This window comes from Pseudophryne corroboree, chromosome 1 (genome assembly GCF_028390025.1).
Source record: "Pseudophryne corroboree isolate aPseCor3 chromosome 1, aPseCor3.hap2, whole genome shotgun sequence".
In the NCBI taxonomy this organism is placed as follows: domain Eukaryota; kingdom Metazoa; phylum Chordata; class Amphibia; order Anura; family Myobatrachidae; genus Pseudophryne; species Pseudophryne corroboree.
In genome coordinates, this window is record NC_086444.1 from 174,312,113 (window position 1) to 174,326,114 (window position 14,002).

At 43.0% G+C, this 14,002-nt stretch overlaps 1 protein-coding gene across 6 annotated transcripts in view; it reads left to right on the forward strand.

Moving 5' to 3' along the window:
* The window catches only part of FAM151B (family with sequence similarity 151 member B), a 184,594-nt gene that overhangs the window by 132,396 nt on the left and 38,196 nt on the right, over positions 1-14,002 (forward strand). Inside the window, exon 6 of one of the 6 annotated variants that reach the window (XR_010245896.1) lies at positions 4,645-4,849. The exons of 2 other annotated variants lie outside the window; for them this stretch is intronic. Coding sequence is in view for 1 of the 4 variants with exons in the window: in XM_063963912.1 (XP_063819982.1) it covers positions 483-550 (68 nt within the window). In the remaining 3 variants the exon portion in view is untranslated. Of the gene's footprint in view, positions 1-482; positions 859-4,644; positions 4,850-14,002 lie in introns of those variants that run through there. 3 more of the 6 variants (XR_010245902.1, XR_010245908.1, XM_063963912.1) reach the window with 3 other exon arrangements.

A 14,002-nucleotide genomic window follows, 5' to 3' on the forward strand; every position in this document is an offset into this window, starting at 1 on the left:
TTTTTAGTTTGCTAATTTTATTGGGATTCAACAACCCTCATTGAAAGCAGCAGTCAATGATTAACGAGAGGCAAAACTTCATTAATGTGTGGGAACCGGATTAACTGACATGCATACTAGCATAGCGCTTTCGTATATATATTTTTTAAATATTTAAAATGCCCGCTCTAATATATATTGTAGACGCCTGCACATCTTATTACCATGTGCCATGTATGTGCGCTATACATCGCAAAACACTGCATCCCATAAGAGAAAACAATACTATCTGAGTTCCAAAGCTCATTGATGTATACATTTGTTATTAAAAGGATATGTATTCAATATATCACAATGTACGGTATACATATAGTTACATGGTTACAATTTATACAGTAAGCAGTTAATACATTCAGTTACAGGCCAGCGATACAATTACCATATCTTTCTCATATAAATTCGTCCCTCCAAATCACTCTTTCTCTCTCTGTAAATAAATACAGGAACTGGTCTAGAAGCACCTCCATCATCGTCTGGGACAAAACAGCAACTCGCAACTGTGTCTCTGTAATGTGTTATCTAGTTTAAGGGAGGGAACTTTATCATTCATGATGAGTCACTGGTTTGTTCGTATGCTAAACAGGTTCAGCCTTGAAGACATCAAAAGGGGCTGACCTGAGTTTCCTGTCCACCACCTGTTTCTGTAAATGTCTATTGTCCTAATAAGAGTGATTTTAGCTTTCATACATTTAATCATAACTATTTGTTGCAATGTCCTACAACTTAATAACAAGTATCAAATTAATCTACACATTAATCTTCTTGCTTTAATACCAAATATGACAGGTCTATCTTTCTTCGTTCCAATAATACACATACATGACATTACTCCATTATATAATTTTAAATCATTATGATGTCTGGCGCTTGATATTATTATAATTATGTACTGTATGAAATAAATGTTGAATCCATCTCTGTGGCATGTCCGTGTAAATGCGTATGTTACCATATATTGCTGTGCTCGCTGCGCATATTTGCAAGCATAGCGACTCATAATGTGTGTAGTCTGTATGTTCTTTCTATGTAATATTTTTGACTTTGACACACCAGATGGGATACACCCAAGGATACTCAAAGAGCTAATAGATGTGCTGGTTACACCTTTAACAGAATAATTTAACCAGTCACTAAATACAGGTGCCATTCCAGAGGACTGGAAAAGAGCAAATGTAGTTCCACTGCACAAAAGTGGAAGCAAGTAACTACAGACCAGTAAGCCTTACATCAGTAGTAGGGAAAGTAATGGAAAAACTATTAAAAGAAAGAGTTGTGGAATATCTTAAATCAAACAACTTACAGGATCCAAAACAGCATGGATTTACTGGTGGGAGATCATGCCAAACAAATCTTATTGACTTTTTTGACTCTGTGACGAAAATAATAGATCAAGGGGGAGCTGTAGATGTAGCATATCTAGACTTTAGTAAGGCATTTGACACTGTCCCACATCGCAGACTGCTAAATAAACTTGAAAGCGTGGGGGTGGATTATAAAACAGTTAAATGGATAAGAACCTGGTTGCAGGATAGGAAACAGACAGTTGTAGTTAATGGAGTGCAATCTATGGAGGCAAATGTTACCAGTGGAGTACCCCAGGGATCTGTACTAGGTCCAGTTCTCTTTAATATCTTTGGTGACATTGCAATTGGTATTGAAGGGAAGGTATGCCTTTTTGCAGATGATACAAAGATATGCAACAGGGTAGACGTATCGGGAGGGGTAAAACAAATGATTGATGACCTAGGTAGGCTTGAGAAATGGTCAAGAACGTGGCAACTACAGTGTAATGCTAAAAAATTCAAAATCATGCACTTGGGTCTCAAAAACCCAAAGGCTAAATATAGTATCAAGGGTACTATAATGGAAACTGCTGAGGAGGAAAGGGATTTAGGAGTCACTATTTCAAGTGACTTGAAGGCATGAAAGCAATGCAACAAAGCAATGAGAACGGCAAGTCAGATGCTTGGTTGCATAGGGAGAGGAATCAGTAGCAGGAAAAAAGAAGTGATAATGCCACTGTATAGGTCATTGGTACGGCCCCATCTGGAATACTGTGTCCAGTTCTGGAGACCATATCTCCAGAAGGATATAAATACATTAGAGAGTGTACAAAGAAGGGCAACTAAAATGGTGCATGGCCTACATCACAAAACTTACCTGGAAAGGCTAAAAGATCTTAACATGTATAGTTTGGAGGAGAGAAGAGAAAGGGGGGACATGATAGAAACTTTCAAATATATCAAGGGTCTTAACAAAGTATTAGAACTCGAGGACATACACTGAGACTGGAGGGGGGGAGGTTCAGGGGAAATTTAAGGAAAAATTACTTCACAGAAAGGGCAGTGGATAAGTGTAATAGCCTCCCATCAGAGGTGGTAGAGGCTAAGAATGTAGAGCAATTTAAACATGCTTGGGATAGGCATATGAATATCCTTACGAAGAATTTAAGGTTCATAAAGGGTTGAGATTGCCTAAAGGATAAAAAAAAAGGGGCAGGCTAGATGGGCCAAGTGGTTCTTATCTGCTGTCAGATTCTATGTTTATATCCTGGCCTGCACTGACTGCTGTGCCTTTCCGTCCGTCCTCCAGGTATAAACTAATAAAACTAAATATCCAACAGGCTTCTTGGCAAAACAGTTCTATTTGTCTCATACCCTTCTTGTCACATGCATGGATTCCAGCTAAATCACAGTCTTGTCTCTCATATCAACAGCCTGGTGATCTACATACTGTAGTCTTTATGCTCATTACATAGTTTGCAAATATCTATTGTTTTTATAAAAAAACAGTGGGTATTGGAGGAATAAGAGTTTTTTTTTTCAATCATAAAATTTTATTGAAAATACAAACGGTTACAGAGATGACAGCGAAGGGTCAAATGGTAGCAAACAAATGCCAGAAGTAAATGAGTAATTGGTTCAATACATGTATACAGTAATAAGAAAGAAAAAAAAAAAGGTGGATGCGTGCACGCGCACACACATACATATCCACACAAGCATATACATATGTATCGTCAAGTAAGACATCTCTGTATAAAAAAGAAAATGTACATGTAAAGTGAACCAAAAAAATGCACCTACTGTATCAGGTAGACAATGATAATCAAACTATAAAGAGACATTGTCAGCTAACATATGTTCATATAGAAAAGTAGGTAAAAGGTGCCTGGAAAGTTTGTTGAAAAACAACTATAAACATAACTGAGAGAGAGACTACAAGCTGGGGGAGTGGGGGAATAGAGGAGAGTAGGAGAGGAAGGGTAACGGTGAAAGATGAAAAGAGAAGGTCCCCATCAGGTCGGGGTAGGAAAAAAAAAAAGGGGCGGAGAGAGCGGGAAGGAGTCAAAAGCCTTAACCAAGACCTGGAAGAGGGGTATTGTGAAGCCTATACCAAGGGAGCCATACGGAGTGAAACTTTAGTACCGTATTATTTTGTATGCTGGTTATAAATTCCATCCTTGAAATGAACCAGATTCTGTTCAGTAGCTCCTGTTTGTCAGGGGCTGTAGCAGTTTTCCAATTACGCGCTATTTGGTATTTAGCCGCGCCCGAGATATGGAGAATCAATTTGTTCGTTTCTATGGAGACATTGTCTATTGGGGCACAGAGTAGTAAGTTCACTGGAGAAGGTGGTGTCGTGGGCACAGCAAGGGCATTAATAAGGGACCTAACCATACCCCAATAATGGGTAATCACAGGGCATGACCACCAGATGTGGTAGAATGAACCCACTTCCCCACAATGTCTCCAGCATAAATTGGATGTATTTGGATAAATGCGATGAAGTTTCTCAGGTACTAAGTACCATCTGGTATAGACCTTGTATGCATTTTCACGTATGGCCACACTTATGGAACATTTAGATATCGCTGTACGGATTGAGTCCCATTCCTCTGCTGCCAGATGTAACCCTAAGTCCGTTTCCCAATTCTGTTCATGAGGTTCAAGAGGGGGGGAGGGGTCCAAAGTCCAAATGGATTTATATAAAAATAAGATAGCCCCCTTATCGTTAGAGTTGTACATGCAAAATCTTTCTAGGGGGGTCGGAATTTGCAATGGGTACGATAGGTGGAGGGTTGATATAAAATGACGAATTTGTAAATACTGAAAATGCAGAGAATCAGAAATTCCGAATTTTTCTTGTAAATCCGCAAAAGACTTTAGAGCGTGCCTGTCCACAATGTGATGAACTCGCGTGATCCCCAATGAGGTCCAGGGAAGAGCCATCGCGGGCAAAAGTCCCGGTGGGAAGGCGGGGTTAAACCAAAGAGGGGTTAGAGGGGATGGGGAAGTGGCTAACTTCAACCTCTTATTAAGTGACACCCAGTGTTGCAAAGTTAGCCCTACCGAAGGAGAGGAAGAAATAGCTTGGGCATAATGTGTGCAATGCAGCCACGGTAAATAAGAAATCGAAGGAACAGCAGCCAGGTCACTTTCCAGGTCGACCCAACGTTTAGTGTGTCGAGGGGAATGCCATGCAATCATCTGACTAAGACAGGCCGCATCATAGTAACGTTGGAGTATGTGTAGACCATGTCCCCCATTTCGTGTGTGTTAAGCCAGAATATCACGTCTTATTCGCGCTTTTTTGTGGTTCCAGATAAATTTACCGAACGACGATTGAAGAGCCTGCAGAGTATGAGGCGGAACCCGTATAGGGAGTGTTTGAAAAAGATATAGCAGCTTTGGGAGCACATTCATTTTTATTGCGTTGATGCGACCGATCCAGGACAGGAAATATGACCGCCAAAGCTGAAGATCATTGTGAGTCGACCTGAAAAGTGAGGGGTAGTTAGCACGATAAAGTGAGCCATACGACTTTGTTATTTGAACACCTAAATATTGCAATGATTTATTTCGCCATGAGAATGAAAAATTAGATTGTAATAGGCTTTTAGTAGCACCTGGAATATGGAGAGGCAGCGCCTCAGATTTTGAGTGATTTATTTTGTAACCTGAAAGACCGCCATATGTGTTGAGTTCGCGGAAGAGGTTTGGAAGGGAAATGAGTGGGTTGGTTAGTGTTAAGAGAATGTCATCCGCGAATAAGGAAAGGGTGTATTGACCGCACGTCCCTGATATGTCGGGGTTGGCACGGATGCGAGATGCAAGAGGTTCGATGATAAGTGCAAATATTAGAGGTGACAAAGTGCACCCTTGCCTGGTTCCATTGGTAATAGAGAAGGAATCAGACAAAAGTCCACCTGCGTGGACCGCAGCAGATAGGAATAAGAGTTTTTAATAGAGTCCTGTTTCAATATATCATAACTTTATTATAACTTTATTATTAATTTTTCTAATATGATAAGAATTATTGTATTATTAATTGAAAGCAATATTGTTTTCTGTCTGATGAATTGACGGAGTCTGTACTCCTAATAATATCAGATCACTACATTTTTTTTCTATTAAGCTTCCTAAAAGGCCTGAGCCTGATTCAGAGAGGGACAGAAGTTCAATCAGCAGCATTGAATTTCCGTCTTATCTGTAGGAGGAACACGCAGAAGACGTCTCAGTAGAAGAGACGTCGCCTATATGTAGCTGCAATCCCAGACGTCGCCAGCTGGGATCCAACATCGCGACCATCGGACATTCACCGCAGACGGCCAGCTGAGTTAGCCTCAACTGGTGCAGCAAGCCAATGGAAGCCGGAGCTGATGGGTTAGGAAGTCTGTGTGACATGCAGACCCTTGGCTCTTGCCCCCTGCGCACTCCCTCAACACCGCTGCTTGTCAGTCAGGGAGCGGCAGAGGGGAACTGCATACAACAACGCAAGGCCTGTCCCACACTAACCAAGCTGCGTACATGCAGAGCTGCATACATCGACAGTTGATGGAGAAGTGGTCAATCTTTACGCAATTGTAGAAGGAAATTTTTGAACCCCAAACTATCTGCATTAAAAGACGTCACCCTGTATGTTCACCTGCAAAGTTCTAAGGAACGTGTTTTAAATCAAGAATTTATTGGTGAGTATTCTTGCTTTTTCTAACATCCGACATATAGATTGGTAAATGCTCAATTAGCTTAGTGATATCATTCAGGTGCTCGAAAGGAAGGGGTATTTCTGAGCAAGAAAAAAAAGCAATTGTTTCCCCAGCACACTTTTTTTTCTTGCTCAGAAATACCCCTTCCTTTCGAGCACCTGAATGATATCACTAAGCTAATTGAGCATTTACCAATCTATATGTCTGTTGTGAGAGGCAGAGAGGTTTCTGCATTAGGAGGAGGTGCAGGCCCTGACATGCCACATGGAGCATTATGGGGTTGCTCCAAGGTAAGTAGCTCTTAGCTTAGACATATTTTAGTAAGGAGCCATTATCATGTGACTCCTTGCTGGTTAATATTAGACCCAGATTGGGGTAATGGAGGTGTGAGGTGTGGTGCCTCTGGACTGGCTGAGCTGGATGGCTTTAGTGTGGCATACCTTTACATTCTATTAACACTTTTCACTTATTAATTTTCTAACACTATTTCTCTATTTTAATTACATTTCATGTTTGTATCACCCCCTCTATAGCTTCGGCTTCCTAAATACTAATTTATTAACACTATAGTTTTTTACACTGGTATGTCACGCTGTGCTTTCTGGCTCATTCTGGTGTTTTGGGGTGCCACACCCTGCACCTAGATATAGCGCTAGGGACCCCAAATATACAGAGAGGCCTTGATGCGGCTTTGGGGCTTAACCACACATTTGCGCAAATATGTGTAACGAAGATCTCTGAATTCTATTATCATGTGGGATTTATATCTGGTTACTGTTATCCATTCAGTGTGCTGGGGAAACAATTGCTTTTTTTTCTAACATCCATAAGGGATACTGGGGTCATTTAGTACAATGAGGTATAGATGGGGTCCAAAGGAGGCGGTGTACTTTAAATTCTTCAAACAGGGTGTGCTGGCTCCTTCCCTCTATGCCCTCAGGAGAGGATGCACACTCCGGAGCGCCAGAGGATTTTTCCTGCACCAAGGAACGCAGTGGGGGAAACCGACACTGGCCTCCTGGAGGTGCTGAGTCTGATCCCGCTGACGGGACAACGGTCCTGAGGGTCAGTGTACCGAAGGCATTGCGCTCTCGTACACACACCCGCAGCACGCAGCACACCCCTTGAAGGTCAGCAGAGTGGTGAGTGACAACTGGGGAGCCCGCTTGCGTGGTTCTATGTGCGGGGCGATCGTGAAGCGGGCATACAGACTCCTCTTGGAGTGATCCCATAGCCTCCTTACCAACGTAGACTGGCCAGCGGTTGTGAAAATAGGTGTTGGTGCCTCATTTTGCACACATTGGGAGACTTTGCCAGTATAAAAATCATGTTGGCTCCGACGCCATTATAGGGGGTGGAGCTATCTCAGAGCAGGACCAGAGGCTTCATGGCACCATTCTCAGCACTGCAGCAAGATTGCCAGCTCCTCCAGGGATACTCCAGCAACCTAAAACTCGTTACAGGGGAGTTGTAAGGGGGAGAGCTCGCTGTATGACCCTTAAACAGGCTCCTGACACAATATAAAACACTTATAATAGCCTAACAGTCTTACGGAGTCTGTTCAGGCTGATGTGCAGGTCCCTCCTCTCTGGGTCTTCTCCACACAAACTAGGCTTGGCAGGCTTGCTTGTATCTGTGTATTTGGGTGTTATAGTTTCCCTGTCAGCATACCCTCCAACATTTTACACATACAAATCGGCACAAATTAGGAAAGGGGGCGTGGCCACGACCCTTTTCCTATACTTTCAATGGAGAACTAGAGAGTCAAAAATCGGTACAGACCATAAAAAAAGGTACTGTACCTGCCAAAAAGGTACTGTTGGAGGGTGTGTGTCAGCATGGTGGAAAAGGCTGTGTGTAATGTCTGTCACATCAGGTTTTCACCATCCACTGCAGAGTCTCTCATATGTGAACAATGTAGCCAGCCTTCTCAGAACAGTGAGGCTTCAGGGGTGGTTTACAAGAACAGCTTGGCTGCTCTCTATATAATCCATGTGGGACGGATAGATAGATAGAATTCATGTGTAAATCCATGTGGGATCTAGACACAAAACTGGGTAAAACTGGCTCAGACTTGTTTTTCCTCTGTGGGTGTGTGGGCTCACTAAAAAAAAAAGGGGTGTAGCTTCATGTGGAAGCGGCGTGGTCACAGTTATGCCCCCTGTAGCTGTGCCCTCAGTAGTTGTGCCCCCAGTACTGTGCCACCTGTAGCTGTGCCCTCAATAGTTGTGCCCCCAATACTGTGCCTCCTGTAGCTGTGCTGCTTACAAAAAAATAATAAATAAATACTCGCCATCCCCGCTCCTGCTTCCTGACCGCTGCTGCCCTCCGTCTCCGACAGCCGGCGTCGCTCCTCGGATCTATGCATAGCACCACACAGACACTAGAGGTCAATTATGACCTCTAGCGTCTGTGGCTGCTCCCACAATGCCGTGTGGTGCGCGATGACATCATCGCGCATGGCACCGCCACCAGTAGCGGATCTTGCCACAGCGGCGGCACCCGGGCAAAAATCCTGCTTGCCCACTACTGCTTAGGAAGTCTGTTGCTGATCTAATGTATAAAGACAGTTTACAGACACCCTCCTAATCTAACACACAGAGATGCGTGTTATCCCCTGTCCTCCTCTAAATATATGATGAGGAGATGCCAGAGATTGAGGGGGGAGAAATTCGTACTTCTTTAAAAGTAGTGGACAGTACTCTAGCTTTGGGGGTACAGTTAATTATTTCTGATATAAGGAATGTGTTAAATATTCCAGATAATTCTCTACAGGAGATCTTCATTAGGGAGTTAAATGATCTTTTCAGACTTTCCCTTCCCTACAGTGAATAAAAAGGTCTGGGAAATTCCCCTACAATAGATACCTCGGTATCAATACTGTCTAAGAACACAGTACTACCTGTTTAAGGGGTTATCTCTCTGTGGGAGCCTGCTAACCACAACATAGAAAATACCTTGATGTATATTTACATAGTCACAGGGGCGGTTCAGAAACCCATCCCTGTAGGCTGCTGGATTACACAGGCCATTTGTACATGGGCAGATAACCTTTAGCAGGGGTTTAACGAGGAAGTATCACCAGCTGACACTGTGATACTTGTGCGGTGTATACAAGCGGGGCAATTTCGAAAATAGGTAGTATATATGTCCGAGCTACTACTACGGCTGTCTCTGCTCCCAGAGCTTATGGTTATGTCAGCGGGTTGTGGACGCTGAGTGGAAGGATTACCTTTCATAGGTGAGATCGTATTGGAAGGCGAATTAGAGGATAAGTGGATCTCATGGATCCCTACCGGTAAGTCCACATTCCTACGTCCGCGGCTAAGCCCGCCAGGAGTGCTTGCCGGGCCATCACTGCAGTCCTTCGGGTTGCAAGATTAAGGGCAGCGCTAGTGGGGCCTCATTCGCTGCAAGAGGCAGTAGAGGAGAAGCACACAGTCCTGTTACACAGGAACAGGACACCAGTTCTGTTTCCACAAAGACTTCAGCACGACTGTGGTCCTCCGCTCCTGAGGGTTCTCGGGGTAGTAGCCCGTCAAAATTATTTCAGCCATAGTTGGAGAAGCTCCTGCCTGGATCCCTGTCTAAAAGATCTGGTTTCCCAGAGATATAAGTGAGTGTTCATATTCACTACACTGCATCCACCTCATCTAAGGAACAGGGGATACTGCTCGTACCTGTGTGTTGGTACCAAAACTGGATGGTTCGGTAAGACCAACTTTGAATCTCATATCGCAAAATCCACACCTGAGGGTTTTCAAATATTCAAGATGGAATCTCTGAGAACACTGATCTCGCGTCTAGAAGATGGGGAATACCTAGTATCACTGGATATCAAGGCTGTTTACCTCCACGTTCCAGTATGGCCACGTCATCAAACTTAGCTTCGTTTTGTGCTGCAAGACAGGCACTACCAATTTCGGGCATTGGCTTTCGGTCTCTCCACGACTCCAAGGGTTTTCTCATGGGTCATGGCAGTAAGGATGTTTCTACTCCGAAAAAGGGGACTGAACTTGGTCCCATACCTGGCCGATCTGTTAATAACAACAGTGTCCAGAGAAAAGCTGATGTACAGCATCAGCCTCACAACATCACGGGTGGATTCTCAATCTACAGAAATCTCACCTAGAGCCTACGTAGAGGCTTCAGTCTCTGGACTAGACGCGGTGGCTCAGAAAGTATTCTTGCCTCTGGACAAATTAAGGACAATTCAGATGTGGGTTTGCTCGGTACTAAAGCCGCACCGGCTCTCGGTACATTTTTGCATACGCTTACTGCAAAAGATGGTGGCCTCCTACAAGGTAATTAAGTATGGATGATTCCACGTGCGGACTTTCCAGCTGGATCTTCTAATCAAATTGTCAGGTTCACACATATATATGCACCAGATCATGCACCTCTCACCGCATACAAGCATTTTCCTCCTGTGGTGGTTGCAGACCTCCCACCTGGTAGAAGGTCATAGCTTTGCAGTTCAGGACTGGATTTTGTTGCCAACAGACGCGAGTCTCAGATGTTGGGGAGCAGTAGCCAAAGGGGCTCAGTTTCAGGAAAGGTGGTCAGGCCAAGAAGCTGTCCTTCCGATAGATATCCTAGAATTCAGAGGGATCTATAATGCTCTACTCCAAACCTCCCATCTACTTTGGATGGCTAAGTGCAAACAAAGGGTAGGGTGATGTGCAAACTGCGCAATCTGGTCAGCCTTGGAGAACCAGTTACCCAATTAAGTGTCTCTCCCAAAACACCAGAATACAACTGTGTAAAAAGGAGTGTGTAACAGTAATCAACAAGGCGCCTCAGATATAAGATGTATAAAATTCACGTGTACATTCCTTGTTGACGAATGACAATTCCTCCTTTGCAAAGAGATTCTCCAATAGTGATCAACAGCACATGTAGAGAGAACAGAATCTCATCATGTGTAGTAATAACATTTAATGATACATCACAGATCACAATAAAACAATTGACATACAGTGTTTAAAATAAAAATGAAGAGGTCCCCCTATGTTCCTGTGCAATGGAAAAGAGGGGAGCGTAATTACCAGAAGGTATTGAGAAAGCAGTTCTCAAAATACGTGTGTTAACAGTCACCAGGTGTCCCCCCGGGTGGGTAATCTGGTATTTTCCTTCGGGCAAAGCAGCTCCAGAGTCTCCAGTCCCACACAGAGACAGCGGGGTCCCCCTCCTGTGGCAACCAACGCGTTTCAACCCTTAAGCCGTGGGTCTTTGTCAAGGCAATGACCTGTATGTCTCATTTCCAGTAATTTAAACTATGACTGTCCAATGAAAATCCTCCACACACAGCTGATCGTCAGTTGTCCAAAACGTGGTGTAACAGGTTGCCATGACAACCGGAACAACTATCACACCCATTGGTCAAGGACCCACAGTGTCATCTCCCCCAACACGACACCCACATACTCCCACTGCTACATCACTTCCAGGTACAGCCCCTTGTGTGAATACATCCAGAGGGCGGGAGCATCTAGTTTCTGTGGTCCCGCTCTGTCATTTCCTGGGATAGAGGTACTGCAGCCAAAGGTAAAGCATCGACTCTCATGGCCCGATACGTCACTTCCGGGTCATTGAAGTGAAGGGGAAATAACGAAAATGACGTTCTTATGTTCTCTACAGCAGAAGGGGAGACAGCAATAGAAACCAATAGCAGCATATCAATAAGGGTTTCAAATATCATATAGTAGTAGCATATCAACTCAAGATAAATATATTAAAATTCATATACATATAATAGTTAAAATCGATAGCAGCATATTTAACAGAAGCTAAAAATATGAACCCATATAACCTAGCCCCACAAAAAAAAATGTATGGAGCTATACATGATATATCAAGCAAAAATATCTGAATGTATGGATAATAAACATAGCATAAAAGATATTAAATTGAAAACTAAAATTAGCAAGAGAGTAGTGCAAAGAATAAAAGTCCGTCACCAATCATAAAAACCACTTCAGCTCAAAATCATTGTTAATTCCTTTGGGATGCAGGGTATTAAAATCATATATGCATTGCATCTCGCACTTTGCCAATAAAGTGGCAATATCTTTCTGGCGTTGATTGCATCTAACCAGTTTGATCCCTGCAAACCTCACAATGTTTTTGGTTGAGCAATTATGGTGTTTTTTGAAGTGGTTGGATAATGCATGCGTGTCTAAACCTTTTTTGATATTCCTACAGTGTTCGCTAATGCGTATCTTCAGAGGTCTAGAAGTACGACCTATGTAAAAAAAGGTGACACGTGCATTCTATAAAATAAACCACATTATTCATGTTACATGTGATAAAATCCTTCAAATTCCAAATTTTATCATTAGTCTGTACTCTCTCTCTAATTTTTTTGATCCGTCACTCTTAATCTCGCGACAGCCCATACAGCTGCCGCATCAATGGAATCCTTTTGTGGCAATCCGCCCTTCCCTTTTTACATTTGGTAAATAGCTCCTCACTAACTTATTTTTGAGTTTGGGGGCCTTTTTGTAAATAAACACAGGGCGTTCTGGTATAGCTTCTCCTATAATAGGGTCCTTTTTGAGTATCTTCCAATTCTTTTGAAAGGACCTCTCCAGAATCCGATACTGAGAATTAAATCCAGTAATAAAGGCCCACTCAAATCTGCTCTTATTGGCTGATGTGTTCGATTTGACAGTTAATAAATCCTCTCTACTTTATTTGTTTCTTCTACAGCTTTGTCAACAATCTCCTGTGTATATCCACTTTTTTTAAATCTACCATTTAGTTCTTTTGCCTGCTGCTAGTACGTATTCTCCTCTGTACAATTCCTTTTCATACGTTTTAATTGGCTGCAAGGAATAGCATTCAGCCAACTGATGTGATGACAGCTATTAGTATCGATATACGACCTGGAGTCTGTCGGCTTAGTGAAAGTTTTAGTACACAGTTTACCATCCTTTATAAATATTGTAATGTCTAAAAAATCAACACTGTGTATATCTATATTAAAAGTGAATTCGATATTGAGGGTATTTGCATTCAGCGAGGAACAGAAGGAGTCGAGATTCTCTCTCTCCCCCATCCAGATAAACAGGACGTCATCTATATAGCGTTTCCTGGACACCAGGTTTGCTCCATATTGGTTGTTGGACCAAATGTTATCCAACTCCCACTGGCCCATAAAAATATTCGCGTAACTAGGAGCGAACCTGGTGCCCATGGCAGTTATATGGGTTCATATTTTTAGCTTCTGTTAAATATGCTGCTATCGATTTTAACTATTATATGTATTTGATTTTTTTATATATTTATCTTGAGTTGATATGCTGCTACTATATGATATTTGAAACCCTTACTGATATGCTGCTATTGGTTTCTATTGCCGTCTCCCCTTCTGCTGTAGAGAACATAAGAACGTCATTTTCGTTATTTCCCCTTCACTTCAATGACCCGGAAGTGACGTATCGGGCCATGAGAGTCGATGCTTTACGTTCGGCTGCAGTACCTCTATCCCAGGAAATGACAGAGCGGGACCACAGCAACTAGATGCTCCCGCCCTCTGGATGTATTCACACAAGGGGCTGTACCTGAAAGTGATGTAGCAGTGGGAGTATGTGGGTGTCATGTTGGGGGAGATGACACTGCGGGTCCTTGACCAATGGGTGTGATCGTTGCTCCGGTTGTCATGGCAACCTGTGACACCACGTTTTGGACTACTGAAGATCAGCTGTGTGTGGAGGATTTTCATTGGACAGTCATAGTTTAAATTACTGGAAATGAGACATACAGGTCATTGCCTTGACAAAGACCCATAGCTTAAGGGTTGAAACACGTTGGCTGCCACAGGAGGGGGACCCCGCTGTCTCTGTGTGGGACTGGAGACTCTGGAGCTGCTTTGCCCGAAGGAAAATCCCAGATTACCCACCCGGGGGGACACCTGGTGACTGTTAACACACGTATTTTGAGAACTGCTTTCTCAACACCTTCTGGTAATTA